The sequence below is a fragment of the Geospiza fortis genome, unplaced genomic scaffold, assembly GCF_000277835.1.
Source record: "Geospiza fortis unplaced genomic scaffold, GeoFor_1.0 scaffold366, whole genome shotgun sequence".
Classification (NCBI taxonomy): domain Eukaryota; kingdom Metazoa; phylum Chordata; class Aves; order Passeriformes; family Thraupidae; genus Geospiza; species Geospiza fortis.
Genome location: NW_005054342.1, coordinates 4,270,794 through 4,298,440, shown reverse-complemented (window position 1 = coordinate 4,298,440; position 27,647 = coordinate 4,270,794). Strand labels below are relative to the sequence as shown.

General features: G+C 43.8%; 2 protein-coding genes across 3 annotated transcripts; both read left to right on the top strand.

The window, feature by feature from the left end:
* Positions 1 to 6: 6 nt before the first annotated feature.
* On the top strand, positions 7 to 11,071 carry LOC102035514 (regucalcin). The gene is made up of 6 exons (XM_031058357.1): positions 7 to 100; positions 2,871 to 3,053; positions 4,325 to 4,540; positions 5,988 to 6,119; positions 9,867 to 10,021; positions 10,731 to 11,071. The coding sequence occupies exons 3-6, from the start codon at positions 4,330 to 4,332 to the stop codon at positions 10,779 to 10,781; spliced, it is 549 nt and encodes a 182-aa protein (XP_030914217.1). The 5' UTR covers positions 7 to 100; positions 2,871 to 3,053; positions 4,325 to 4,329; the 3' UTR covers positions 10,782 to 11,071.
* Positions 11,072 to 13,333: 2,262 nt separating this feature from the next.
* On the top strand, positions 13,334 to 26,023 carry LOC102035226 (regucalcin-like). 2 transcript variants are annotated; one of them, XM_005422692.2, is made up of 7 exons: positions 13,334 to 13,474; positions 19,389 to 19,557; positions 20,014 to 20,196; positions 21,416 to 21,631; positions 23,080 to 23,211; positions 23,827 to 23,981; positions 25,592 to 26,023. In XM_005422692.2, the coding sequence occupies exons 2-7, from the start codon at positions 19,392 to 19,394 to the stop codon at positions 25,640 to 25,642; spliced, it is 903 nt and encodes a 300-aa protein (XP_005422749.1). In that variant the 5' UTR covers positions 13,334 to 13,474; positions 19,389 to 19,391; the 3' UTR covers positions 25,643 to 26,023. The 2 variants fall into 2 exon arrangements, with proteins under 2 accessions (XP_005422749.1, XP_005422748.1); XM_005422691.2 differs by lacking the exon at positions 13,334 to 13,474 and adding an exon at positions 16,014 to 16,124.
* Positions 26,024 to 27,647: the final 1,624 nt, after the last annotated feature.

The window sequence follows — 27,647 nt, the reverse complement described above, 5'->3', positions numbered from 1 at the left end:
TGGGACGAGAGGGAGGGCGCGCTGCTCTACGTGGACATCACGGGCAGGAAGGTGTGCCGCTGGAGCCCCGTCACCAGGCAAGCACAGGCCATTGCCCTGGGTAAGGAGCCCTGGAAAACCCTCCCGGGTTGCGGGAACTGCGCGCTGGAACTCGGGCTCTGTCCCTCGGCCGCTGCACTGGCTCAGATCCGGAGATCCTTCCCTACAGCCTGGGTTTCCTCGGTTGCCAGCACACTGGGAGACACTAAATACAGACCAGACCTAGTCCTGGGGACTTTCCTTATGATTTTTTAGTACTGGGTTATGTTTGATCTGTTTCTTTTCCCTGTAAGTTGTCCTCAGCTCGCTCTCTTTTATTTGTACTTTGTCCCAGAGACAAAGTTCTTCTGTTGGTGCCTAGTAGTTCTGATGTGAATGATCAATGCTCATAACATTTTCTGTATTGAAAGATGATTTCCAATAATGCTTTAAGAAGTTGGTACTTTTTTAAGGTAGCAGTGTCACCAGCTAGAGTCTCAATGGTTCAAGTATTTTTTCCAGAAAGGAAGAGATATGCTAACTCACATTACAAAAGGATTGCAGATTTACTGCGGGATGTGATAGGGTAAATATTCGTGTTGGGAGACAGCTCCTCAAGTGGTTTCAGCACAATTTATTATTTTCTCATGTTCAATAGCACTTGGTGAAAATCAATTTTGCCTACCTATAAGCTGTTCTCATTATTCACTGTAACTGACCTGGGCTTATCTGCCTTCCAAATTACTGTAGTTGCCAATTTCAAGATGAGAGAAGGCCTGATAGTGATTTTGGAAGTGTTGCTTCCCAAACTCACTTCCTCTTAGCTTAGCTGAGGGAGTGTGCACCTCCCTGCCTTTCCCCCAAATTGATCTCCTCTCAAAGGTGTAGTCTTTTGCTTGTGGCCTCTCTGGAGATATGGAAGGGAGAGCAGATGAAGTAGCTCCTGTTTTTCTTTTTTTTTTTTTAATTATTTCCTCTCTTTAGTAATAAAATAGTTATGATTAATAGCTGTGTCTTCTGGAATGCCACGATTAAAAGGGAAAAATAAAACAACCCCAAACCAAAGAATGCCATGAGATTATAGTAGTGGGCTTCCAAAGTGGAAACTAAGAGAAATTATTCATTATTAAAGGTTTTAATAAGAGAATTACAACAACCCTGTGATTAGAAACAACTTCAAATGCCCTTTATAACTTTACAGGGGGAACACCATGGTTGCATAACTGGGCCTGGAGGGGAGACCTTATGGTCAGTTTCCTCTTGGGTTCAGGATGGTGCTGTAAATCAATCAATTCCTGCAGATGCTGCTTCCACAAAGCCCTCTGGGGTCACAGCAGCCTGAGCTGGGTGCATGGGCTGAGGCACTCCTTGTGCTGGGTTTGTGCAGTGAGCAGTGGGATGGCTCTGTCCTCATGCACCCCTTTCCTCTGGGGTGATTTGTCAGGAAGGTGTGGAGCTGTTCTCGTGGCTGCAGGGGCACCTGGATGCCCAGCACCTCCAGTGGACAGCTGTGTTTGGGGACTGCTCCCCCCGGGGTGGGAGGAACGCCCTGGGTGCTGCCCAGGAGGAAGGACTCCGCCAAGCCTTGGCCCCAGGCCTTTTCCTGGGAGAACAAAAGTAGACTTGCAATCCCGTGCTCTGCTAGGAAACCCCTGCTGCTGATACAGGCAGAAAACCACTGTTATTAGTGTGGTTACTGGCAATGCAAAGAGCAGCAAAGTTACAGCACGTGGCAGGTGCCACACACGGCTGATGGGACATTGCTGCTCTCTGTGCTGGCATGGGAAGGAGGAGTGGCACCCCAGTGTGAGTGAGCCCGGAGCACCAGCAGCCTCAGCTGCTAGAGCTGAGCTTGCTGTCAGGTGTCCATCTCCAGTGCTGGGGACATATAGCATTCAAATTTCTGTCACAGTGGTACTGCTGCCAGGGCTCCAGAGGGAAAGGGCATCCTGAGCCGTGAGCAAACAGCTGGATAGGTGCAGTTCCTCTTGTCACCCAGCGGTGTGGCTAAGTGTTTGTGAAAGTATTACCTAATTATACCCCTGCAAAGCTATAAATACAAGAAATGTTTCGGTTTTAAATTAGAAAATTAGTGATTAGTCCCATTCATAGAAAATACTATGCCGGACTTGGTTGCCCTGCCTAAAGTTATTTTTCCTTAGATTGCATCTGATTGTAGGCTTTTACAGAAATGTTGTCTTTGCACTCACTGTTTTCTTTTACTAATTCCTTTATAATAACATGTAATTGAGGTTTATGCATAATAGCTCAAGTGAAATCATGGAAAGTGAGTGTGAACTAGTTTTCTGGGTTTTTTTTAGCTCTTGGGGAGCTCTGCCACTCCCTGGTGTGTTTTTGGTGCTGCTGGAGGTTGAGTGGCACAGCAGTGTGGTACAGGGGTGTCTCCCCTGCCCCGTGTGACCTGTCCCAGTGCATAGATACTCTGCCTCCATCACTTCACGGCTCATTTACACAGGAGCCGTGCTAAATAAACACCGTTGCCCTAGAGCTCTTGTGACAATTGATTTTTCCCTTGGAGAGAGGAGAACCCACACAGTAAGCTATTGAAAAAGCATATGTTCCTGTCCCCATTTTTATACTTATTTTTTTCAACAAAGCACCTAGCACAACTAGGTGCTGGTAATGATTATAGTTCTTGGTAGCAGTGGTAATACTCAAGTTCACGTGACATAATCTGTTTCTATGTATTTAAACGTCAGTTTTGTTGGTAGAAAAGTAGGTTGATTCTCGTGGCTGTGGTTTTGCTGAGTTCAATTGGCATGTCTAAAGTGGGCAGGAAAGAAATGTCTCTTCATAGGACATCTCACTTTTCAATTCCACCCCGTTTCCAGATGCTCCTGTGAGCTCCGTGGCTCTCCGGAAGTCTGGGGATTATGTCATCACCCTGGGAACCAGGTTTGCTGCTTTGAAATGGAAAGAGGAGCTGGTAACCACCATTACTCAAGTGGACAAGGATAAAGCAAACACCCGGTTCAATGATGGGAAGGTGGATCCTGCAGGGAGGTATTTTGCGGGTATGCTGCAGTCTCTTTCTTCCCTCTGGTGCTGGCTGGGTTTTGGTGATAAGATGCAGTGATCAGTTGTAGATGCAGCAAGTTTTCCTTCACAGTTAAATGGTAGGGATTCTTTTTTTCTTCAAACAGAGCTTAAATCCATTTACAGATTTGTTTATATCACCTGGGCACTATCTAATCTAGACTATTTTGTTAAAAAGAGGCTGGCTACACCGAGCCTGCCTAGTTTAAGATACTGGCCTTGCCTCCTTCCTGTCAGCTGCTTGATTTGAAAGGTGCCAATAGAAAATTCTTTTCCAGTGGGAAATTTATTATATTGTGTAGTTTGTTCTCCGTAACTCAGAATATTATTTCTAAAAACTAAGGGACTATTCATCCTGGAGATGAGACGGCTCAGGGGATCCCACCTGTATGTATAAGTGCCTGACTGAGGAGGGAGTAAAAGAGATGGAGGCCAGGCTCTGCTCAGTGGTACCCACTGAAAGACCTGAGGGAGCGGGCACAAACTGAAACTCAGCCGATTCTGTATGAATGTAAGGAAACTCTTACTGAGAGTGACCAGACAGTGGAACAGGCTGTCCAGAGAGAGTATGGAGTCTTCATCCATGGAGATCTTCAATGCCCAACACTGCTGGGGGGAGCCTGTGGTGTCTGACCCTGCTCTGAGCAGGGTGTGATCCTGGATGATGCCCAGAGGTGCCCTCCAGCCTCAGCTGTGATGCTGTCCTCCTGATTTTTAAAAGACCATTCTGTGGTTCTGTTGTGTCATTCAGTCCCAAGACCTGACTTAACCTGCATTTACCCAGCCTCTCAAGAGCTGGCCTCAGCTGCCAACTTCAATGTGTAAAGATGAGATTTGCTTTAAAAAAGGCTTTAGTGTGAGACTCATTCTGAGGGAGGAGGTAATTTTTTTCCACTCTCTCAGCTCTACAAGGCATTAAGATTTATTGTAAGTTAAATGCTGACCACACCTGTCTTAACATATGAGTGACTGAATAAAACATTTTGCAGGAATCATGCTGTACACCATTTCTGCTGCAGAAATATTCAACAAAAGAACAAAGGCTGTGTTTTGCCACCTTCTGCTAAAAGCAACCACTTTGGAAGTCTGCATTTTTCTTTTGCTTTTAACTCAGTTTCTTCCTCAAATTTCAGAAGCCCCCCCTTTCTCTGCTGGCAGTGTGATCACTATCGTAGTGAGAGGCTGTCCCCAAAGCTGGAGAAGAGTCTGTTTGTTCTGAACCTGCTTTTTGCCCTTTGGCTGTGCGCAGGTACCATGGCAGAGGAGATCCGTCCTGCTGTGCTGGAGAGGCGCCAGGGCTCTCTGTACATGCTCTTCCCCGACCTCTCCGTGGTGAAGCACTTTGACCAGGTGGACATTTCCAATGGGCTGGACTGGTCGCTGGATCACAGAACCTTCTTTTACATTGACAGCTTGTCCTACTCGGTGGATGCCTTTGATTATGACCTCCAAACTGGAAAAATTGGTATGAATGCTTGTATTCTAAAGCAACTGCTTGTGCCTAAAGATGGTGATGTTTGTTTCTGCTCTGGTTATTACACAGAGATGATCAGAGTTTTGGGGGACGAACAGAAGCCATATTAACCTCTGTCTGCATAGGCTCCTGGCTCAAACCAGTCAGGGTCGTTTGGTAATCCTATGAAGTATTTAAATTGGCACTTTGAGTAACAATCTGTACTACTGTAACTAAACACAAGGCGTATCTGATCTTGCAGTAAAAAGGACAAAGTGTATCTCATCTGTCTCTTCCTGTGGCTGCGTGTTTCTTGTTACTGGCAGCACAGGCAAAGTGACAGCAAGCTTGTAGTCTTGCACAAAACCTCTGCCAGCTTCTCTAGATATTTTTTCACTCTTCACCCTGTTTTGTTTTTTAAATACAAGCTACGAAAGGAAGATTCTGCAGAAAGAACAAGGCAACAACGGTACCAGTAACTCAAAGTTTCCTTCATTAATTTAAAACAAAACAAAGCGTTGAGGGCTTCTACAAGCTTGGGCAAAAGAAAAATTCCAGTGACTTGGACTAGCAATTTGCTTTTGAGTACATAGGCTGCAGTATTTTGCTTTAAAAGAACCCGGTCAATTTGATGTTTAGTTTTAAAACTCTGAATTTGAAGTAATTTTGGATGTAGCTAGCACCTTGTCCTAATGTCTCTCTGCTATAGCTTACAACTGAATTTTTCTCTAGGAAATAGGGTACTTCTCTCTCTCACTCGTTCTTGCCCGCTCTTTCTGTGGGCAGTCTGACAATCCCCAGCAGCAAAAAGGAAACTCATTAAAAATATTGCTGCATATGAGGAACATTGAAGTTGTCAGAGCATAAAATAAACAATGTTGGAAAGTTGGGTTTAATAGTGGATAAAAGTCCAGATAGAGTTGTTTGTTTTTTGGTCAATAGTATGCCTTTGAAATGGATGCTTTATCCCCAAACTCTGTGTTTATGTAAGCTCTCAGTTTATAGATCTGAAGGTCAGTTTTGTGTTGAAATAAAACTGATTATTGGCACGTTCCAGCAAACTGTTTGGAAAGTCTCCAGCTGGAGCAACCTACACTTGAAGTTATTCAAACTGCTTTTAAAACAAGTAATTAATTTTATGAATATATTTAACATGAATTTATTTGGTTATTCATTTAATATTGTAAGTAGGGAACACGAGTGGTGTGCTAGAAATGAATGCCAGAAAGAAGGATTATGCTTTCAATGGATAGAAACTGATCCACAGGCTTTCATGCTGAGAAACAACTGTCTCAGGAAACAAACAGGGTAGCAGACACAATCTATTTCTTTCAGGGGAAAAAATCTCAGGGCCTCAGCACAGTTTTTGAAATAATAGTACAAATAACTCTGCTGGGCTGTGACTGATAAAATTTTAACAACTGTCTCACTCAGTTCTGTGGTTTTTTTTACACTGCAGGCAACCGTAGGAGTATATACAAACTGGAAAAAGAGGAGAGCATTCCTGACGGGATGTGCATTGACACAGAAGGCAAACTCTGGGTGGCTTGTTATGATGGTGGGAGAGTGATTCGCCTTGACCCTGAGACAGGTAAGTCCTTGCAAAAGATGGACTGGAATTTTGTGTTAAACAAAGCAAAACAAAAAAAAACCCAAAAGAAGAAATAAAAACAAAGAGTGAGGGGTGGAGTTTTTCCACCTCACAGAAATAGTGTATCTGCTCCTTTTTAAAAACTGCGCTTTTTTCTTTTTTTTTTCTTTTTTCTTATAATTTCAAACAATTTTATGTCCTTGCTCTCAAAAATTACCTTTGTAAATATGTCTCCTTTGTTCCCAGCATCTGTTGTGCTGGAAAATATAAAGTCACTAAGGAGACCATCATTCTGCATGTGAATTGTTTGTGTTGGCATCTCTTGCATCCTCCAAAGTTAAGACCAGTGGTTATCTCATTGATAAATGGGAAAGATGACTTAAAACCATTTTTGAGTCTTATTTCTTCAGCTTAGTGTATTATTTTGGGCAGCCCGCTGGATTTTATTACAAGTCCCACGGGACACTGATGCCAACAAACATCTTTTTTATTGTTGGAAGTTACTTGCACGATCAATTTTGCAATGAAATAATTAAAAAATGTTTAATGAATTCCACAGCATTTTATCATTCCCACAGTAATGTCTTGGGTGTGCCCATTGTCTGAGTCTCTTGTTCATTGCTGCTCTCATTTGGACTCTAGTAATGTGCCAGGGATGATTTACTCTGGGTAGAAAACACATGTAAAGCACTTAAGGGAAACTGAACCACATTCACTGCAAAGGACTTCTGGGTGGGAATGGGAGCATGATTTTGTCAGATCCCAGACAGCACAAGTTTGCATCATGCAGCAGAAAAGCAACTGCACTGGGATGCCTCTGGAGCCTAGCAGAAGGCTCAGGGTTTTGTGGGACTGTGGATTCAGGGATGCCAGTGCCTTGTGTGCAGTGTGCAGCAGACCCTGGCACACGTGCACCAGCCTTGCTTCTGACTCTGCTGGAAACCTCTACCATTTCTGAGTCTTGTTTCTTCAGATTAGTGTATTATTTTGGGCAGCCTACTGGCTTTTATTGCAAGTCCCACAGGACACTGTTGCTTTCCCCCTCACCTTTTTATCTATACCCATCCAAAGTCTTGCCAACCTGTAGGACTTCTCTGGTTGTTCAGAGTCTACACCCCAGCCTTAGGAGAAGGAAGCTCCAGTTGGGTGATGCCAGCAATGCTGGGACTTGTTTCTGGACCCACATCCTCTCACTCTGGTGGTCAGAACACTCTTTGGTGACCAGCCCTCTGAATCCTCTCCTGGGGTAGTAGATTCAATAATTTTTCCTCTCTGATTCAATGTTTCTGCCTTTTTTCTGTCTGACCTTTTATTTTCCTTCCTTTTTTTTTTTTTTTTTTCTTTTTCACTTACTTTCCTTTTCCTTCTCCCTTTTGGAGATGTTTTCATATGGGAAAGGTAGAAGGAATAGTGTCCATTAGCAGATGTGTAGGGATAGCAGGAATATTGATGGCAGAGTACATATCCCTAATGCACTCCCAGTCTTTAACTATGCTCACAGATGGATGTGGCACTGATGTGTTGGTAGGGCATTTCTCAGTGTACTTCTCTTCCATGAACCTGTTCCGTCTCCCCCTCACCCATGTCATAGCACCTGCAGAGAAGAGTGTTGTGAAGTTTCACAGGGTAAATGTCCATGTCAAAAAGAGCCACCTTTTTTGCGAATATCTCATGCTTACCTGCCCTCTCATGCTATCATTTTAAAGTAATATCTAAAATCTGCAATTTGTTGAATTCTGAATGAATTGTAATTATTTAGGGAGATAACCCAGTCAGGTTTGAAGAGAATTCTATGAGAGCCTGCTTTAATGCACAATAGCCATTAAGTGTGGCTTGAATGGCTGTCAGCCAGTTGCAGATACATCCCCCAATAAAGAGCTCATCTAAAGCACGTGAGGGATTTTCAGGTTTCAAAGATAACAAAGCCTGGACTTTGTTTTTAGGGCAATGGGACCAGGAAACTTGTTTGCTTGGCATCTTTACTAAGTGAAGGTTTTGAGGATCAGGGTGAAGCAGATTTTCATGTCTAGGCTTCTTTAGCAGAGATGGCTGCTGCCTTTAGATTGAGGATGTGCTACAGGGAAAGGCTGATGGCTGATCCCTGGGGTTTGCAGAGGACTCAAGGGGTGTCTAATGTACATGTTACCAAGTCTTGTCATAGCTTCTGGTCACTCAGTGACCCGCTAGTTTTATTCTTTAAATTGGAATCCTACAATCATTAAAGCTGGAAAAGACCTCCAAGATCATGGAGTCAAACCATCAGCCAGCACTGCCAAGTCGACCCCTAAACCATGTCTTTAAGTACCACATCTACATACTTTTTAAATACTTTCAGAGATGATGATCCCACCACTTCCCTGGGCAGCCTGTTCCAATGCTTGACAAGCCTTTTAGTGAAGAAATTTTTCCTGTTGTCCAATCTAAACTGCAATTAAATATTTTATAGTTCTTCCTAATGAAGAACTATAAAATATGCTATATTTTCAATATCATATGACTTTTGTAGTGTCAAAAAGATTTGCTATATTTGTCTCTTCAATAGAGACCAAGCACAGAGATAGATAGATTGTAGAGCATCGAGGTGCAGATTTTCTTGAAACTCCAGGGAGACACCTCAGAGCTTTGTAAATGATATCTTCCAGGCTGTTATCCACTGAAAGCACTCTACAACTGCAACCAGGTTCTATCCCCTTGTCTTTGGGGCTCATACCCCTTTTCCTACAATCCATGCTTTTTCCTTTTGAATGCCCTTCCACTCACTTTCTCCCAGACTTGCTGTCAGTCAGTTTCTAGGGTTCCCAACATCAAAGTTACTTTCTTGCCATTTCAACACATCACTAAAGTTAGTTGCTGTAAGGGGACCAAGCCCTTTGCACATGCAATTGGGAGGACAGAGAAGTTACACATTTTGTAAGGAGATTCATGTGCTTTAGCATATTTCTAGAAAGAGAAATTCACTTGTAGGTACATAAGATAGGCATAATGGGAATAGGCTGTTATTGTCCAGGATTAGAAGAAGTTTTGGAAAAATCTGCTGCAAGATGTCTCAACAGCCTTCTGGTTAGCACTAGAAGCTATCTGTTCACTACCCTCATTAAAACTGTCATTATTTGTTGGCATAATAAATGTCTAGTATTATTTATAGTAGCACTAATTTTCTATAAACATCACACATGTCCCATGATCCCTGTTTTATGCAAGCTTGATTTGGAAGACTGTTGAAATTTCAGGAAAAACTTCTAGGAATTAACCTTCCTTAACCGCAGGCAGTAGAGGTGTAGCAGGAGGTACGCCTCCGTAGCGCTGCATGAGGTCTGCTCGCTCCAGGCTGCCTTTGTAGTTAAAAGTAGAAAAGTCAGCAGGTCTAGGGCGTGATTCATGTGACCTGTTTTAGAGAGGAATTCTATCCCATTTCCATTGACTCCATGGACAGCCTAGATGATGAGCTCAGATACGTGTTTGTGCTGTGGATGTTAGCATTTAATTAGAGGACAAGCTGGGATTGAAGTGGGATTTGTTGGTGATACCTGAAACTGAAACTTGTCAAATGATACGACATCATCAACAGGATTCACAGAAGTCTGGTTTCTCCCTGTCATGGTGCTCATCAGTCAGGATGGGACCTCTCCCAGCCCTGGTTCCCACTTTTGCAGAACATCTGGCTCCACAACAGTTATTTGTGATAATTTGTTTAAATTTCTTATTCTAAGTTGACAAACAGGAAACACCATGCATGTTTTCCCCCAGGAAAAAGACTCCAGACTGTGAAACTTCCTGTAGACAAAACAACTTCCTGCTGTTTTGGAGGAAAGGATTATTCAGAAATGTTTGTGACTTCTGCCAGTGATGGGATGGATAAAGAGTGGCTTTCACGGCAACCACAGGCTGGTGGGATTTTCAAGGTGAATGATACTTTCTCCTTTCATTTTAGAAGGCTATTGTTTCACTCCTGATTTTTTCAGGTAGCAGAACTCCAGTTGGCAGTGGTGGGAAGCTGGAAAAGGCAGTCGTTAGAACATTGGTCATATATGTTAAGCTGTTATTTGTATTTTTTGTTCCTCTTGCAGAAAGTTAAACGCATTTAGAGATTTGAAGATACTTCAGGGTTTAAACTTTGTACCAATGCTGATAGTGCAAATTGTCTATGCAATCATCTCTTTATACTTCTCCCTCTCCCAACACTGTTTGCATTTTCTATTTATGGGTAAATAGAAGGATGGGTAAATACTTACATATCTTAATCAGTGGCAGATCAAAGCATCTGCTTTTATTTACTTTCTAGTTAATTATCAGAAGTTATCTCTTTAAAAAATTGTTCCACTGGGATTTGTTTTAAAGCCCTGCTTGTGAACTGCAGAATTAAGGCTTAGCCGTATCTAAGAGAAGAGGCTTTTGGGGAATGGACTCTGGCCTGTGATTACTGAGCTTTAGAGAAAGAGCATGCATTGAAATTCCAGTCTGTGATGAGCTGATGTGTGCAAAATATAGTAGGATATCAAGCTGGAGGACGCAGTCCTTTTCTAAATTAAAGCATGTCTAGTTTTTTAAGGAAACCAAGTGCCTAATAATGGTGAATTATCACTCTAATTTTTTTTCTCTGTGTTTTAACAGATAACAGGACTGGGGGTGAAAGGAGTTCCGCCATATCCATTTGCAGGTTAAATACACTCTTCAGAATGGATTACAGAGGGCTGGCATAAGCAAGACAAGTTTGAAGGTCTTATTCTGGTGTTCAGCATCTTTTGCTTGGAAACCATAACACCATTATAATATTTCATCAGGAAAGGATGAAAAACTACTGAAATACATGGAATATTTTAAAACTGATCTTTTTTCTCCCTTTTAACTTGCTTTAATATATGATGGTACTTTTTCTGCTGTGCTAAAAAGATTCTCATCCTAATAAGCTACTGTTGTAATTCTATTTTATGATTAAATAATATTTTAATATATTTATATTGAGTATTTGTCTGTCTCATTTGCAACTTACCCTATATTGTTTTACTGATTAAATTAGTTGTACTGTATCTTTTACATATTTTCAAAGTTCCTCACAAAATGCCTTTTGGTGGTCCTACCACTGTTTTAACTGTAACTTCATTTGTCCTGTGATGTTCTCAACAACTGAAACATTAATACCTCTCACTGCATCTGCAGCTTCCTTCTAACAGGCCTCAGCTGTGGCTGTGCTTAAATTAACTCTGGTTGGAATTTATCATGATCTCTCCCCAGTGCCTGTTACCATGTTGCTCATTTTGTTAAATACAACCCCAAAATTTTGGAGTCAAGAACTATATGATTTCTATCCTTTGAAGATCTTGGCCTGTTCTGGGGACATCCATGATGACAGGAAAACATTGGGCTTTCTTGGCTATTTGTGCATAAACACAACCTGCACATGCCTCCTCCAGAACCAACTTCCCCCAGAGTACAGAGAGGCAAGGCAGGCCCACATGCCCAAAAAGCAAGATCCTCCCTTTTACAAGTGTGAAGGAAAGGGAAGATCTGTTGCAATTTCTTCACACCACCTGTTGTGAACGAAAACTTACTCACTTTAACTTCAGGCCTGTTTGTGCTGCAACAACTGTGATGTATCTCAGTTGGATTTCATTCTGCAGAATTTTGCTCTTGGAATGTTACACGTTCCCATGTTAGTGCACCTCCATCTGCAGGTGGAATTGCTGTGTGAGGGTAACCCACCAAGTGACTGCCAAGCAAGCCTGTGGCAGTGCATTAGCCTCCAGGTAGCTCCAAGAATCAGTAGATAATGGTTTGCCATTTCTGCAGGCTTGTTGCACTTAGTTTCTGATGGATCATCTGTGTTGGCTGTGCCCTCAAGTGTGCAGCGGATGTCTCAGCTGTCCACCAAGGCCTCAGTGCTGCTTTGATCCAAGGGTTCTAAGATTGCTTTGTGCACATTACTATTTCCCCTCTTTAAATCATGCAGGGATCTGTCCTGGCAACTAGAAGAAAAAAGGAGATTTAAGCAGCTCCACTTCAGTGTGGATGATCATGAGGCAGTGATGGAAACTGGGCCTTGTTCTTTGGAGCGTCCAATCCTTCATTTATTTTGTGCTACAAGCCAATCTAAAGGCACAACCTAAGATCTACTCAAGGCACAGTATTGAGAAAGCTTGAGTTGAGGGAGATGGTGAGTGTGGCAAATTTAGGGCTCTGATCTCACTAAAGTCACAAACCTGCAGCTCTGGAACCAGGCTGTTGGGCTGCTGTGGTTGATCACTAGGGGAGATACAGAGATGCAGCAGAAAATAAGTGGGCATAAACACAGATAAGCTCCTTCTGCCACTGCTGTTGAGGTTTTGTACCTGTGCTCACCCTCACACCACCTGGCAGCAAGGTGATTGCCAGCACAAAAGAACAAGCCAATCTTTTTTATGTTGCTGCATTAGAAAAGTAAGAGCAACAGCTTGTACAGACATGAAAAATTGGGTCAAAGATTAGTTTATCAGAGTTGGCTAGGAGGCACCCATGAGACACAGGGAGGAGGACGTGGCGGCTGGAGCCCCTCTTCCTCCATGCTGTGCATGGGTGGCACTGGGCAAATGTCTGAATAACACGTTTCTTTGTACTTTGTGAGTGTGAGAGCACAGGCAGGTAAAATAAGCTGCTGCAGACATTTTACAAATGAATGCCACCTCCCCCTTCAGTAAAAGCACCTACTCTTTGCTGCACAGGTTTTGTGGGCTTCCCATGAGCAGGAAGAGCCAACTCTGCCAGGAGAATTGCATTTTTAATGCTGCCGAAATGCCCTGGGAGCGCGTCTCAGTGCAGCCTGCAGTGCAGAGGCTGAAACTGCCTCCTGCACCCCAGCCCTGAGGAGCCCAAACTGGTGCTGCTGGCGTATTTTCACTCAGGTCCCATGACAGGATGCTGGATCTGGCAAACTGGAGCTGAGCCGTTGCTGGTTCCCTCAATTAGGAAGACTTCCTGACTTTTGTTTAATCCCTCGCTTATTAATGGCGCTCACCTCTTTGATCAAAGATCAGCACTGATTTCAATTAGGGTTGAGCAAGAACCCAGCGACAGGAAAGGCTGTATCAGGAGGAGCAGCTGCTGAGCCCTCAAGGGTTTCTTCACCCTCATGACCAAAATCTATAGTCATAGGTGAAACGTAGCTGTTCCCAACCAAGGTGGAGAAAGCTCTTGTAATCCTTTACTGGCAAAATAGCTCTGCTGAAATAAAAGCAGGCGGCACTGACTGCCTGGGGAGCTCCAGTTCATCTTTTCTCAAGCACAAGGGAGGGACCAGGCCCTTCCCACAAAAGAGTGAAGCCAGGAAAAGATAAGCTTTGGTTTCACTTTTGGACCACGCTGTCAAGTGGGATATCTCTGGGGTGAGTAACTATACCTGTGTCTGCCCGGGGTTTGTAATGCTAGTGTCTTTGTTAACTCTGCCTGTTAGAGGGAGGGCTCTTCCTCCAAGAGCTGCAAAGGTGCACAAAAACTTTAAGAGATCAGGACAACCAAATAACAAGCAAACTTGAGTTTCTAGAGCAGTGAATGATGGGATGGATCCTCAAGGGGAATTAGTAGTGCAAGTATATTTTGGAGAGCTATGGGGAAAAAAAGGGAAGCGATGGATTTACTAAATATTTGCAAAGCCACAAGAACAAATTCTGAGCTATTGTCTGAGCACATGCCTGTGGGGAACAGAAGACAACTATTTAAATACCACATTATGTGGTGTGATAATGCCATGATATTCTCCTGACTATCTTGATAAAAACAAGTGACTGCAAAAAGCAGCGGGTAAGAGCTGCATCAGAGGACACCAAAGCAGTGGAAAAGGAGAGAGGAAGCCACACCAGAAGGAGACAAGTGGTTGGGTGTCAGCCAGGGGTACAGGGGTGTGTGGCTGCCTTTGGCCAACTTCACTAGAAACTTCTGCTTTGCAACCCAGCAACATTGGAAACAAACAAAGTGCATGGCAGGGCCAGGCTCTTTATGTTGTGGAAACAATTAATAGAAAAGCTACTGGCTAGCAAATACATGCACCTGCTCCTGCAGAGCAGCATCACTCATCAGCAACACTCACAAAACCTTTGAGATGTGTCTCTTTCTAAAGTGACCGGCTTCTGGAAAGGCAGACACGTAGGATGTTGAAATGGCAGACTGGGAGATGTGGTAATTGTGTTGGTAGCCTAGAAGTGGTCAGGGTAGGAATAAGAGATGGTGAAAAATGTGGCAGGGGCATCCCCAGAGCATTTGCAGCCACATGAATAAATTAGAGAGATGTGTTCTGGTATAATTTTCCCAGCTGCTGTCCTTCCTGTGCCACTGATGATCCAGCATCCAAGCTGCTCACCCAGCAAGCTGCACGTTTTGTGTTTTTATTTGCAACAAGGTGAATTCTTTGTCCCTCTGCCTCACTTGGTTTTACGTAGCTGCAGCCTGTGATGGGGAGGTCAAGTCACCAGAAGTGAAAAGCTGTGTGAAAAATGTGGTTTTCTCCTCCAAAATCCATTTAGAAAAAATGCTTTGGGAAATATTTTGCAGAAAACAAGATAACTTATATTTCTCAGTTTGTTTTTTTTCAGATGAAAATTAATTTTCAGTGAAAATTATCATAAACCAGAATTTTCCTTTTGAATATGTCTTCCAGCTGAAAATGCTGTGAAAAACATGCATATTGTTCTACTTGAACCTCCCTTCGTAGTTATCATCTAGGTTATGAAGAAGAAAGCAGAGAGTAACATAATATTTTTTCTGAGAGCAAGCAGAGACTGAGGGTTTGTGCGAAGATGAGATGGAGCCATTGGAGGCCAAGGAAATCTCAGAAGGGTCCTCAAGGCACCCAGAATCACATTGTTGTAATACAATGATTTTGGAAGGAGTTTGACTTGGAAATATATCTGGCTTTTTCCCTAGAAATGTTTGAATTTGTCTATGTCTTAAGGCTGTAATTTTTTAATCTCTGCATGTGGATCGATAGCGACTATGGTAGGATAATACATCTATCTTGTCTACTTGCTTATCAGGGAAACATGTTCATCCTGTGAATCATTTGAACATCAAATTACAAAGTTCATTGAAGTCTTTCATGAATAAGGAAATGCATTGTTCCTGTGTGCTGGACTAAAGCTGATTTCTCCCAAGTGGCTTCTGCCCTTGCTGAGTGTGGCCCTGTCACCAAAACTCTGGTGGTCTCTCTGGCTCACTGCCCAGCTTGGTCCCTGTCCCCATGGCAGGCCCTCCTTGTCCCCACCTTGCTGGCCCTGCCATCACCTACCTCTGCTGAGCAGGGCTGGGTTGGCAGAAGGCACTTGGCATCTTCCACCTTGGCCTCCCACAGACAAAAAAAAGAAGGCAAATGTCAAAGAAGGAGGAAAATAAAAGCCAGGCAAGACATCACCATCCTGCAGCATCCATGGCAGTTGCTGAGACTGCCTGGTAAAAGTCCTGCCCTGTGTGTGCTACAGGCAGCAGCTTGGAGCTTTTTGCCAAAGGGGGATCAGGCATTTCATGCTCGAGGTGAGGAGCCCCGTGACTGCACACACCAGAAGGCCATGGCACAGCTGGGAGTAGGATCCAAGTCTTAAAGATGATAATAGGCCTTCATCACAACAATATTTTTTTCTTTATCAGAATACTACAAAACCCTCCCTCGCATCTTTCATTAACCTTCCCTTTTCAGCACCCTAAATTTTGGAAGGCTGAGCTAGCCCTTGGGGCGACTGAATGGTGCAACGCCTCAGTTTTCCTCTCACACTCTCCTGACATGAGAAAAGTCCTGAGCAAGGATTTTTCTCTATCACATGTCCTGCTGCTGGCACTGCAAACCAGACCATTCAGAAAGGCTTTGGTCCCTGCCTCATCATTCATGTGACTGCTGACTGAATACAAAATGTAAAGGGTTACCTGCTCCATGCAGATAACATCAACTGGTGCACATTTTTAACCGTCGCTGAAAACAGCAGCCAGTTTCATTGGACCAGTGCTGGAAAAGAGTCACCAAGCCAGGCCTTGCAATATTTTCCTCAGCAGGTGTGTTGGTGTGATGAACTGCAGAGTTTCGCATAGGTGTCCTCCAGCTTGGTAAAGATATTCAGCTGTTTGACTGAGGGGAAAAGGGTTCTTAAAATTCTCTGGTTTATGCAGATGGTTGCTTGAGTGTACATTAAAAGTTTTAGCTGTCTGCCTGCTTATTTGAAGGGTCAGTTTGACATTAACAATGAAATTATGTGTGTTTGCACGGGAGGGAGAGAGGGAAGGAACCAGCAAAAAAACTTTTAAGGGCAGTCATTCATTTGTATTTTACCTGTATCTTTTTAGGGGTATGGAAATGACCAACGTCTGTGCAGATGATTTGAAAAGGGATGTGGACAGAGGTCTAGAAAGGCTGTTTTCAAATGGTTGCCAGAGAGAGGGTTTAATTTCTAGAGCAGACAGGATGTTTTTACGTTCATTTTTTATTCCTAACAGGAAAATATTCTTAGTCTCCAAATTCTGGTAACTTTTACCAGTTAAAGAGTTTAACGGTTTAACTTGGAAAATGTTTCAGTGACACCTGTCCATCCCTTGTGCATGAGTCCAGGAGGCTGCAAAGCCAACAAAATTTTGGAAAGAGGATATAGGGAGGGTGAATGTGATGATTTTTTCTGCAGGGATTTTGAGATTACAGAAGTATTTGGTGATTTTTGCTTGGAATTTCTCGTCTTTCCGTGCATGCTCATCTCTGATGGGTCAGTGCAGTATCAAGCAGGGTGCAAGGTGCAACAGATAAAGGTGCCCAGGTGGCAGGATGCTTGGGGACTGATTATGCTGGGAGATTTTGAACCAGATTTTTGGGGGTTATTTCCTCATTTTTCCCTCTGAGATGCTGTATTTGGTGAAATGTTACTGCTGCATAGTTCCCTGGGGTGTCAGCAGGGAGGGCATGGAAGGAAATGAGCAGAGCACTGAGCAGAGGGGGGACATGGACTGGATAGGACCAGGGCTGAGTCCCTCAAAGCTTGTGGGGACTCTTGGAGGCAATGCTGCCACTGAGGGTTGGATGGTCCTTCCTGCTAAAAGCCTCCATTTTCAGCTGCTTGTAAAAATTAGTGAAACCTCAGCTAGCAAAACACAGACCTTCCCTTCTAATTGCCCTCTTCTTAAAAACAGGGAGGGGTGAGGATGATTTGATCCACAATATTCACCAGTATGGGAACCTCCACAGCTGGAGTGACACACAGGAGTTATTTCTGTGGCAGAGGGGAGGGACGCTGGGGCTGAATGTGCAGTCAGGGAAGGCAGATGTGCTCTGAGGGTCCATGGGACAGGGCAGGTCTCTGCAGCATCTCTGGGGGAGCAGGAGAGGGGGGAGCAGGCAGCTGGGGCAGGCAGGATGGTTTCTCCCCTGCCTATGCCTTGTGAAACATCTGGCAGTGGTGTGATTGTGTACTCCTCATGTGGCATGTGGGATGGGTCTGTGAATCAGTATTTCACCATGGCTTATCTGCCAGGCCCCTGTTTTAGTGTTGCAGAATTTGGACAAGGGGCATGTAAATGAAACAGGAGCTGGTGGGAAAAGAAAGGTTTAATGAGGCTCGGTTGGGTCAATGAAACAGCTGACAAGACAAATACACACTGGCTGCTGCAGATCTGGAGACTTTCTGCCTCTGCAGGAGCCACAGTGCTGCCGGGCTGCTGCCAAACCCTTGTTTCCCCACAGGGGTGAGAACAGCTCTGTGCTTCCCAGACCATGGTACAATAAAGTCAGCATTGTGTCTCCAAGCCTCGGGTCCCACATATGGCAGCCACATGACACAAAGCTTTAACCCACAAGAAACTCACTCCTCCAGCTCAAGCACTGTTTAACAGGTTTCTGGAGGTTAAAACTTGGCATCTTGCTGTGTATCTTCACCTAAGCTTTAGATGCTATTTTCCTGCATGGAACAGCTTTCTTCCCAGCCTCTTGTGACCAGGGTATTTTGGAAGGGAGAAGGATATATTTGATAGATGGGTTGTTTCAAACTTACCTTGGTGGTGTGACTCATTGCAGGAAAGATCCCATGTCCCTCAGCCCTGGCACTTCCACTCACAGTGATTGACTGTCTCTTCCCACGTATTTTGAAGTGCATTAATGCTAATTAATTATTGGTACACCTTATCACCAGCTCACCTACTAGGGAACAATACCCACTTGAAGACAGTAATCCCTGGGACTGATGTTATGTCAGGGATTGGCTGCCTTCCAAGAGTTATCTCCCAATCTGTGGAAAAAAAATGTGCTGAGGCCAGTGGGTGCAGCAGGGGAGGAGGCTCCATTAGGGGTGACTGAGGCACTGAGTGGGCCCCTTTCTTTTGTAAGAGCTCAATGTGGAGCTTATTGCTCACTTCCCACCCCACAGCAAGGTCAGGGAAGGGACAGGATCTGTGTTTTAGTGGGTACTGGACACAAAACTGATGGGTTGTGCACCATGTGTGGGTGTCACCCAGCTGTGGCTGATTGACTGATGTCCCTGCAAGCACCCTGCTGCAATGAGGACAGGGTAGCCAGAGCATGAACAACTTCTGGCAGAAGCAGGCATATGGAATGGGAGCTTCACTGGTGGCTTTGGCCCCCCAAGCAGCAGCTGGGTAATTGCACCCCATAGCCTGGCATTGGGCAAAATTTGGAGTGTGCAGCAGCGGTTGGAGATGAAGCTGGGCCGCTGAGGGGGCTGATGAAGAGGAAATGTTTAGAGGGAAAACAAAGCAGTAGAATTACAAAGGCAGGTGCCTTCCTCATTATTTGCATATTCTCACTGACTTGGTGTGGGAACAGGCATTTGTTGTGCAGTGGCTTCTGTGGCAAAGTGGAGTGGGTGCTGTGGGTGTGTAAATGTCTTCCTGTGGAGGAAATCAATTCACTTGTGTTGTGTTAATAGGGCAGAGCCTTGATTTTCCACAAAAAGATTGATCCACCTCTCGTTGGTGCTGCTGCCTTCTGATCCCTCCCTGTGGTCAGGGGGACCCTTAGGATCATGGATCCCCAGACAGCAGCTTGGTTCCACCTTAGGGCCATAGCCCCAGCACTCCTGTGCCTGGAGACAGGTGCCTGATCAGCAGCTGTGGTTTAGGAAAGTTTTGGTAAGGAGAAGCTTTGGCACCTCAAGCACAGTTCCAGCCACGAGGCCATGGAAATGTCATAAGAACCTCCTAAATTACTTTGTCATGTGGGATTTGGAGTGCTTTGCTATTTACAACCTCTGCTTTTCAATATTGTAGGCATGAAAAAATTCACATGACAGCTTTTAATTACATCTATTATTAACTTCCCCTCAGACCATGTCTTCCTCCATCAAAATCGAGTCTGTTGTGAAGGAGAAGAACCGGATGGGAGAGTGCCCAGTCTGGGAGGAAAGGGAGAATGCACTTGTCTACGTAGACATCAACTCACAGAAAGTTTGCCGCTGGAGCCCGGTCACCAATGAGGTGCAGAGCGTGTCTGTGGGTAAGAGTCCACACCCACTGCTTCATCCTGGCACTCTGTGTGTGCCATCCACCCCTCCTGCTAGGGGTCCTGCAGGTTGGTGGTCTGTCTTACTTTCCATGGGACCACACTCCCTGTCTTCCCACAATGTGTTGCTGAGCACAGTGTGGCCTAAGCCAGCTGAGTGGAGAGGACCATGCACGTATTGCCCCTGATAAGCCTAAGAGGGAATGCATGTTTCATTTGGGACCTGCAGAGGAAAAGACACAGTCCTAATGGCTGTGCCCTTCTAGAAGGTGGAAAAATCCATGGAAAATAGAGCAGTGAGATGTGCTAACAATCCCAGGGGAGAAGAATCTTAGCATCAGCTCAGCCTTTCCTGGCCAGGGATGTCCTGGTCAAGCCCAGATGCCCTCGGTGAGGGCTGAGTGACAGCCCCAGAGCTGCCCTTCATCTTCTGCTCTCTCTCCCCCACAGATGCCCGTGTCAGCTCAGTGGCTCTGCGGCAGTGTGGGGGCTATGTCATCACCCTGGGGACCAGGTTTGCCTTCCTGGACTGGGACACCCAGGCAGTCACCACCATCCTCGAGCTCGAGCAGGATAAACCCAACAACAGGTTCAATGATGGGAAAGTGGATCCAAAGGGGAGGTTTTTTGCTGGTAAGTTCCCGGCAGAAATTTCCCCTGGAGCAAGGGAAAACTAATTACAGTGTATTTTATATAAGGCATTTTTATTTATTCCCTGTCTTGTGAGTGCTCTTCTTGGTTATTGCCCAGTGGAGGAGGACAGGGAACTCTTCTTCTGACCTAGATGAGGACAGAAGCTGTTGACAAGGGCCATCTGACAGGAAGGCTCTCCTGCTTGGTGGAAGGTGTTTTTCAAACAACTGCCTTCATGGAAAAGCCAGCAAAGGGCTCATGTAGGTGGGGTTTTTTTCTGGAGATGTAGAGAAGGATGCAGCTTCTAGAGCAGAGCATGAGCTGCAGCTTGCTGCACCCATTATGTGCAGCCTCTCTTGGTTAACTTGTGAAAAACAAGGATATGGGGGGAGATCCTCAGCCTCCTGAAGGCAAGAAGGAGGCTTAGGTTGTACATTGTGTATAGGGTCTTCACCCACAGGGTAGTCAGGCACTGGAACAAGCTCCCCAGGGAAGCAGTCACGGCACGAAGCCCGACAGAGTTCAAGAATTGTTTGAACAATGCTCTCAGCCACATGGTGTGCACCTGTATTTTAATGGTCACAGCCCATTTAAATTATGAAAGTAGCCTGAAAAGAACAACAACAAAAACAACGTATGATCGATGCCTGCCTGCATCTCAACTTTTGCTGCGAGCAAAAAAACTCAACCTCCTGGCGTGTCCTGGGGTCCTTTGGGTCTTTGATGTCTATGACTTAAACGTCATGGCAATGCAGAAACATCCTTTCATTGGCCAGGATCTGCCATGTGGGAGGCAGCTGCCCCTGATCTGCTCCTTTTGCTCTTCCTCATCAATCTGACAGGACCTGTTAGTCCCTTTCACCATAGGATTGCAGAACTGTAGAATCATAGAATGGTTTGGGTTGGAAGGGACCCTTAAGACCATCTAGTTCCAACCTCCCTGCTGTGGCCAGAGACACTTTCCACTAGATCAGGTTGCTCAAAGCTCCATCCAACCTGGCCTTGAACACTTCCAAGCATGGGGCATCCACAACTTCTCTTGGCAACCTGTTCCTGAATTTCTTCCTAAAAATATTTTCTTTTTAGGAAGAAAAGAAAAAAAAATCACAATCCTGTGATTCTCCCTAGGACTTCTTGGTAATACTTAGAGGAAGTTTTTGATCAAACACGAGGAGCAAGCTTCTACTTTCTCACCCCTGTGCTCCCATTTCCATTTCAGGCACAATGGCTGAAGAGACGGCGCCAGGAGTCCGAGCGAGGCGGCAAGGAGCTCTCTATACCCTCTTCCCTGACCACTCAGTAATAAAACAGCTAGACCAGCTGGACATCTCCAATGGTCTGGATTGGTCCCTGGACCACAGGACCTTCTTCCACATCGACAGCCTGTCATACGCAGTCCATGCCTTCAGCTACGATGTGCACACTGGAAAGATTGGTACACATGCTTTTAAATTTGGTGACAAGTAGTGCCACTGCTCTGTCTGCAGCAAGACCTGGGCCTGTGAGATGCAGGGATTTATTTGACAGGTCTCATATCTTCTGGTTACAACTTGTCAGCTGGCTGTGATGTTCCTCAAATTTACTCAGAAGGTGCATTTGGTGAACAAAGTTTTAACAGTCTTTCAGCTTTCTTTCATCTGGAGAGATGGCTCATACTTAGACTTGTTCAAGGAGTTGCAGGAAGAAGCCATTTACACTGCAGAATGAGAAAGAGCTTTTAGGATGGTATTTATTCTTGAGTGCCATCTACTGGAATTCCTTTGATTGCACTAGCTCCATAAATAGAAGTGGAGAACATGCATATACGTATTTCACAGAAAGGTACTTGGAGGATCAAGCTGTCATTGTGACAGAGTTTTCCCAACCAAATTTCTGAAATTAAGATGTTTTCAAATTTAACTTAAGTTCATTTTATGGATAAACATTTTTATTGTATCTGCAAGGAACTAAATTTAAGTGTAAGCAAAATGGATCTAACCTCATTTCAAAACTCTTTGAAATATTTTCATGCTGTATCAAGCTGATATACTCCACAGGAATTTAAATGTCTGAACTGCCTTTGTACTTTAGAGAGTGCAGACTTTGGGTAATCACAGATGAAAATCACACAAAGTAATTGTATTCACTCAGATTTCATCTTGTTGAGAACATCTCTTTCTACAGATTTTAGGATGTAAGATTTCAAAAGAGGATATAATGCAACATTTCTCCCTGCAAATATAAAAAAGTAACATGTTTGAGCTTCTTAGGCCTGGCTTTATGTTCACAGCTGTCTATTCTTGGGTAGTGTAATGACCAGAAGGTGCTGGGTGGGTCAGAGCAGGTGATCCATGACCCATGGGCCCTGCTCCACGGACCAGACGTGCTCACCAACATATCTGCACTGCATCCCTGACCATGAGCTGGTGTCCAGGTTTAATCAAAACTGGTTTCTTGGTTGGCCATTAAAAAGTAAATTTTTTGATCTTTATCTAGGAGAGATTGCTTATCACCAATGTTTAAATGCAGGTAATTATTTATGTGATATGACCAATAAAGGTCCAGGAAAAGTTACTGCACTTGCAGCAGTTGTGTGTGGCAGGCAGCAGGTGGGTTAACAAGAGAGATGGGGGCATTTTGTTCTCTTTTCTTGTTAAAATAACTGGAACACTAATTTGGTACAATCCCAGACTGAAATGGCTGTGCTGGGGACTCGTCTCTGCCAGGCTGAATTAGGCTTTTAACACATCTGCAGAATGCAGGTGTGATGTACATTTTGCAGCATGTCTTTCTCACAGAAAATGAACGCAGCCTGTTTGCAAGGACATGGAAGAGGTTAGACTGGGATCTGATACAGAATGGGGAGCAGCCCACTTAACATCAGCTTTGTAACTCTTCCTGCAGCCTGCCCCACGCTTTTGTACCATCTGGAAAAGGAGGAGCAGATGCCTGACGGGATGTGCATAGACGCAGAAGGGAAGCTCTGGGTGGCCTGTATTGATGGCGGCAGAGTCATTCGCATCGACCCGGAGACAGGTAAGGCCTCCACCAGTTTGTGCATATAAATGTGAGGGGAATGGCAGCAGGAGGAATGGTTTGAAGGGGAGATAAGGGGGAAAATATTGCCCATTTCTGCCCTGTGGGTTGCCAAGAGCATGGCTGGCTCAGGCTCTGATCATGTAAAGAGTGCAGCTCCCTGTGCTGCTTCCCAGTGTCAGGTACCCCTGCTCCCATCGCTGGCTGATTAACTGCACTCTTCTTAATAATACCACTATCCAAAAAACCCCACAAGATGCTGCATATAACATTTCTCAGTGTTGAAATATTTAACTGGAAAATGCTTTAAGGAACAACATCCATCCCAAGCCAGGTGTCCCTGCCCTTCCTGACCCCACACACAGTACTGCTTTGTTTTGAGAAAAGGAAATGAAGCCTTACAGATGCAGGGGAGAGCCTGAAAGATAGTTAGAAATGAGACAGATGAAGTAATTTGATTTTGCCACAAACTGTCCTTTAGGATGTGGTCTCTGTCTGAAGGGGAGGTGCCTTCTGAGTAAATGTCACATCTGTGCCACGTGTACTAACAGTACATTCGTAATTACACACTTCCTAGAAAATGAACATTAGAAAACAATTGCACGTTTTTCCCAGGAAAAAGAATCCAAACTGTGAGGCTGCCTACTCCAAGGATCACCTCTTGCTGCTTTGGTGGAAAAGACTACTCAGAAATGTATGTGACTTCTGCATATGATGGACTGGACGAGGCCACCTTAGCCAAGGAACCTCATGCGGGAGAGATTTTCAAGGTGAGCAGATTTTATTTCTTTCTTTCTGTACATCTGTCCCCCAGCCAGGTCCAGCTGCTTTTGCAGAGCTGCCCATGCACTTGGAAGGAAGACTTGGAGAAATTAGAAGTTACAGTGTTGATATCTGGGTTGGCCAAAATTGGCTGGTGAGGATCTGAAGGCAGTGAGTGGGTATGGATCTGCCATATGGATAGTGTGTTCTATAATACACTGCATGAAATTGCTTTTATCTCTTACTATAATTTAATCCCTTTTGCAAATTTCATTTTCTTACTTCTCGGTTTTTAATTGTGCCAGGAAATCTAAATGCTTACAGAACATATTTCTGCTTTAAATTTACCAGGGCAAAATTTTGCATCTCAATCTGAAAACTTGTAGGATTTTTTGTCTGTTAAAAATTGTGAGGATTTGAAGGAATTTTGAAAGAGTTAGAAATGGGACTTCTGAATTGTTTTAGATGATGTGATTTATTTTTTTAATCTTCTATATAGGTAGGAAGAGCGAGTTTGGCTCACATCTTTGCCACATGGTTTAGAAGGTCATGAGACTTTTAGCTATAAGATCTTCTAAGGATTTATTAACTAATAAAACATTGTTAACAAGGATATGTATGTTTTTGATTTAATCTTTAAATATTTCTTTTATGGATTCATGTTACAGCGTAAGCTTTCTTAGGTAATCATGTTTTGATATATAAATCTATAATACTGTACTCTAAAACTCTAAACTTTCCTCTACTTATCTTAAGGTGTCTCTACTTTAAACTATAAATCCACATTCTCACTTCTCACACTTAAGTTTGGAAACCTTTTATAAGGTCTCAAATCAAATTCTGTGTTTAATTCTAAGCTTCAGCTTACAGGCCTAAAGTTCTGAGAATTCCCTACATTTCAGATTCCAAAAAAAATTATTGCTACTTTTAAAAGAACATTTTTGTCTGGGGCTCTTGAATCTGAAACTTGTTTCTCTCTTCATTTTTTTTTCACTCCATTAGCAAAAAGCACATCAGGAGAATAAAATGCAGTTCTTATTCAGCAATTGCCATCAACCCAGACCAAACTCTTTTATCAGTTTGGCCACAGGATGAGGACGTGTTACTGGAAGGATGGAAATATTTTCTGAGATCTGGGACACTCCTGTTGAAAGCAGTGCTTAGAGGAGATATCACATGGCAGAGAACTGATATATTCAAGCATCACAGTTTAGAAGCCCACAGAAGGATTAAATAAGCATCTTTTTTGGTTTTGTTCTTGAGTTCTTCCATTCCACAAGGGAATTGGTGTTTTCTAAACTCACATTTGTCTTGCATAGGCAAAGCATGTTAAAAATTACTATTAATTGTTTTGAAGATAAGGACTACATGCGAAGGCCACAGATAACATTTCAATTAGCAAAAATATTGGGTAGTGCTTGATAATCTTAGTGATCTTAATGACTTTGGAAGAACTCTTAATAATGACTCCTTTTGGGCTCCTCTTGAAGCTGGGGACCCTCCACATCGTAGTCTGTTGCTATGATATTTGTTCAACAATATTTGAATGTTTTCATTATACTCGGTTGGAGATTTATCTGTTTCCTTTATCTTTTAATTTTTAATTTTTTTAAAACAGATAACAGGCCTGGGTGTGAAAGGGATCCCACAGAATTTCTATGCTGCTTGAACCTTGACACTAAAGAGCAAAGAAGAAATGCTTCCATCTTGTAGTGAATCTGACTGGAAGAAGTCAAGTGAACTACAGAATTTATTTGTGTGAAGATTTCTAAGCCCACATTTGTGAGCGTGCTTGTTTGGAGTTGAAGATATTTCTTCTTCTGTGGGCCTGTGGCTTGGTTAGAGAGATAAAGTTAATCTGTGTTACACCTTGGTAGCTTTTGTGACTTTCCATAAACCTTTAAATGCTCAAGCATAGTTTAGCTGAACTTTCTGATGACCAGCTCTGGATTTTCAAGTCTGTGCAGTTCCCAAAGCAGAATCTGACTCCTCATGTTACAGTGATGCACCAGCAACAATACAGCAGATTTAATAAACATTTTAAAGAGTGATGTCTTGAACTGGACTGTTCCTCTGCTGCAGGATTCCCTGATTCCCCTGAGGTTGCTTGGTTTTGTTTTTGGTCTTTTTTTTCCTTTAATGATCAGACCTATTTGTAGTATCAAGGTTCCATTTTTCCATCCTCATTAGCCTTTTTCCAGGCTGTCCTGTCTTTAGGGCACCCCTTAGACTGCTGAAAATAAACTACACAACTACATTTAAAGAAATGCTTACAGACGTTTTTTCCTCTGCATTCAGATGTTACCTTGAAAGCACTGCCTGACCACACACAGGCAGTGCACACACAGCCTGTGAGCCACCAGGATAGCCTGGAATACCAAACATGGATGCTTGGTGGAATTGTCCTTTCAGGGGTGATATTTACACACACACACACGAACTTCCCTTTGCTTTACAGCCTTAATGTACCCATGGCCTCACTGTCTTGTTCCCCTTTCTTCTGGTGCTCATCCACTCCCATTTCAAGTATTTTCCCACTTTTTCCCTTTAGATCCTTCCCTCCTTTCTCCTCCAGAAAGCACAACATAAAGGTGTATTTTTACAGACTGTTTAAATAACGACCCAGCTCTATCCAGGACTCACTGAACCACGGTGATCCTTTCAGGATCTCAGAATGCTTGAGACCTGCAGACACACAGTGAAATCCAGCCTTTGCATTGAGTTTGCTATCTTTTTGCTGCCTGGAAAGAGACACACCATTTTAAAATAATACATTTTCAGATCTTTAATGCTGGCACTTTGTAATGTTGCAAAGAAGGCAATAATACGCATTATTTACCAGACCAGATGTTTCAGTGTCTTCCTCTGAGGTATTTGACCTTTTCACCCCTGCTATTCAAAGCCCTCGGACAGTATGAGTAGGGAGAAAGTACTCAGTGCCTCATGAGGATAATCTCCCCCAAAAACCCATGCACAGAGAAGCAGGGGAACTGTGGTTAGCCATGCAGAAATATTAAACACAGTTTCTATGGGGCTGTATGCAGATTGCCTCTAAAATTAGCTGTTTTCTCCAAATCCAGCATCCCTCTTCTAGCCAGGGGTCCCTTGGTTTTGAAAGAACCAAGCTGGGTTGATTTTTCCTTTAAAAATACCCTTATTGCCCAACTCTCTTATGTGGTAGCCCTCTGGCCTGCTGACAAGCAGGAGGAGATCTGGTGCTGAGATCTGATCAGGCAGGGGGTGGGTCAAGCCACATGTCCTAGGAAAATGTTGTACCCATTTCAAAGGTGACAGGAGAAGGTTAGGTGGTATATTTGACCCCTCAGTTGAACTGGGCCACAGTCTGGAAAGAAATCTGAGATCCAGAGGACCGGGAAGGGAGCTTTATTCACTAAGTACTATTATTTCAATGCAGTTACGTGAAGTCTGCTCTAAAACCCATGTTAGATGTTTTTCAAACACTTACTGTAGATGGTTACTTTAGATCATTAGTGAGCACTTTGCTCCTGTGCTGCTTGACCAGATAATTTGTATAACAGGATGAAGGGGCTTGGCCTATCATTCCTGCCTTTTACCCTGGAAGGGAGGTGAGTCCCTGGAGCTGCACAGAAACAACTAGATTGAGAAATAAAACATTCAGCTTATTGTAATGTTTGCTAAACAAATAGGCTGTT